General features: G+C 23.1%; 1 protein-coding gene across 1 annotated transcript in view; it reads right to left on the bottom strand.

The window, feature by feature from the left end:
• The window catches only part of LOC108691149 (2-acylglycerol O-acyltransferase 2-B-like), a 6411-nt gene that overhangs the window by 2881 nt on the left and 2575 nt on the right, over positions 1-955 (bottom strand). The window contains exon 3 of the mRNA XM_018198804.1: positions 95-369. Coding sequence (XP_018054293.1) covers positions 95-369 — 275 coding nt within the window. The remainder of the gene's footprint in view (positions 1-94; positions 370-955) is intronic.

Genomic DNA, 955 nt, shown 5'->3' on the forward strand with positions numbered 1-955 from the left:
ATATTGAAAGTACATTTAGTATAGTATTGCAAAATTTATCTGCAATTAATAAAAGAGAAAAATATAATGAATGGCGAGAATTATAAATTTTTACCTAAGGAATAAGGATATTCTCTGAATAAAGGTATTTTGAAATGTTGATCGAGAGTGATTGTATGGAATTCAAGTCCGGGAAATAATTTCTTGCAGTCCAATATGTCTGATGCAAATGAACCAAATATTCCAATCGATAAAATACCATGAGGTACAGAAACGAAAAGATAAGATTTTTTGGGATCTAGATCTACCATTTTCACTAATTTTAACGGAAAATAATTGCAAAAATGACGCCAAAACACGTTGTTTCTTGCCATTCTTGTCCATATTTCACTAAAATATAAGGTATAGTCATTTTCAAAATATTGGTAATTCATATTTCTAAAGAGTTTAATTATTACGCCTAAAATTATTCTCAATGAATACATAAAAGATTTCATCATAAAAGATTTCTTCATAAAAGTTTCTTTTTTATTTTTGCACTCTGAACCGGTGCAATAAGTTGAATTGAAACAAATATATATTTACATATGTTTGGAAACATGTATAATTATATTTGGAATACGTCCATGCATGTTTAATAATAATCTTTTTTCTTTTGTAAAATTATTTTTTAATGTAATAGAAATAATAATAGTAATATGAAAACATAAAAAATAATTAAAAAGGTCATTTTTGCACTATTTGTTTTAAAAAAAAATCAAGTTTGAAGAAATGTAAAAAAATTACTTACGTATAATTATATATAAAATTATGCACAATTAGGAGTTAGAAGCAATTTTTTTTTACATTTTTATAAATTTGTTTTTTCATTTAATAAATATTCAAATAAATATTTGTTAAACAAATGTTTGTTAATATATATATTTTTCTTTCGGTGTACTTTTAAAATACATAAAAAGTTACAAAATGGTACACG

Source organism: Atta colombica, unplaced genomic scaffold (assembly GCF_001594045.1).
Source record: "Atta colombica isolate Treedump-2 unplaced genomic scaffold, Acol1.0 scaffold41, whole genome shotgun sequence".
NCBI classification, from domain to species: Eukaryota; Metazoa; Arthropoda; class Insecta; order Hymenoptera; family Formicidae; genus Atta; species Atta colombica.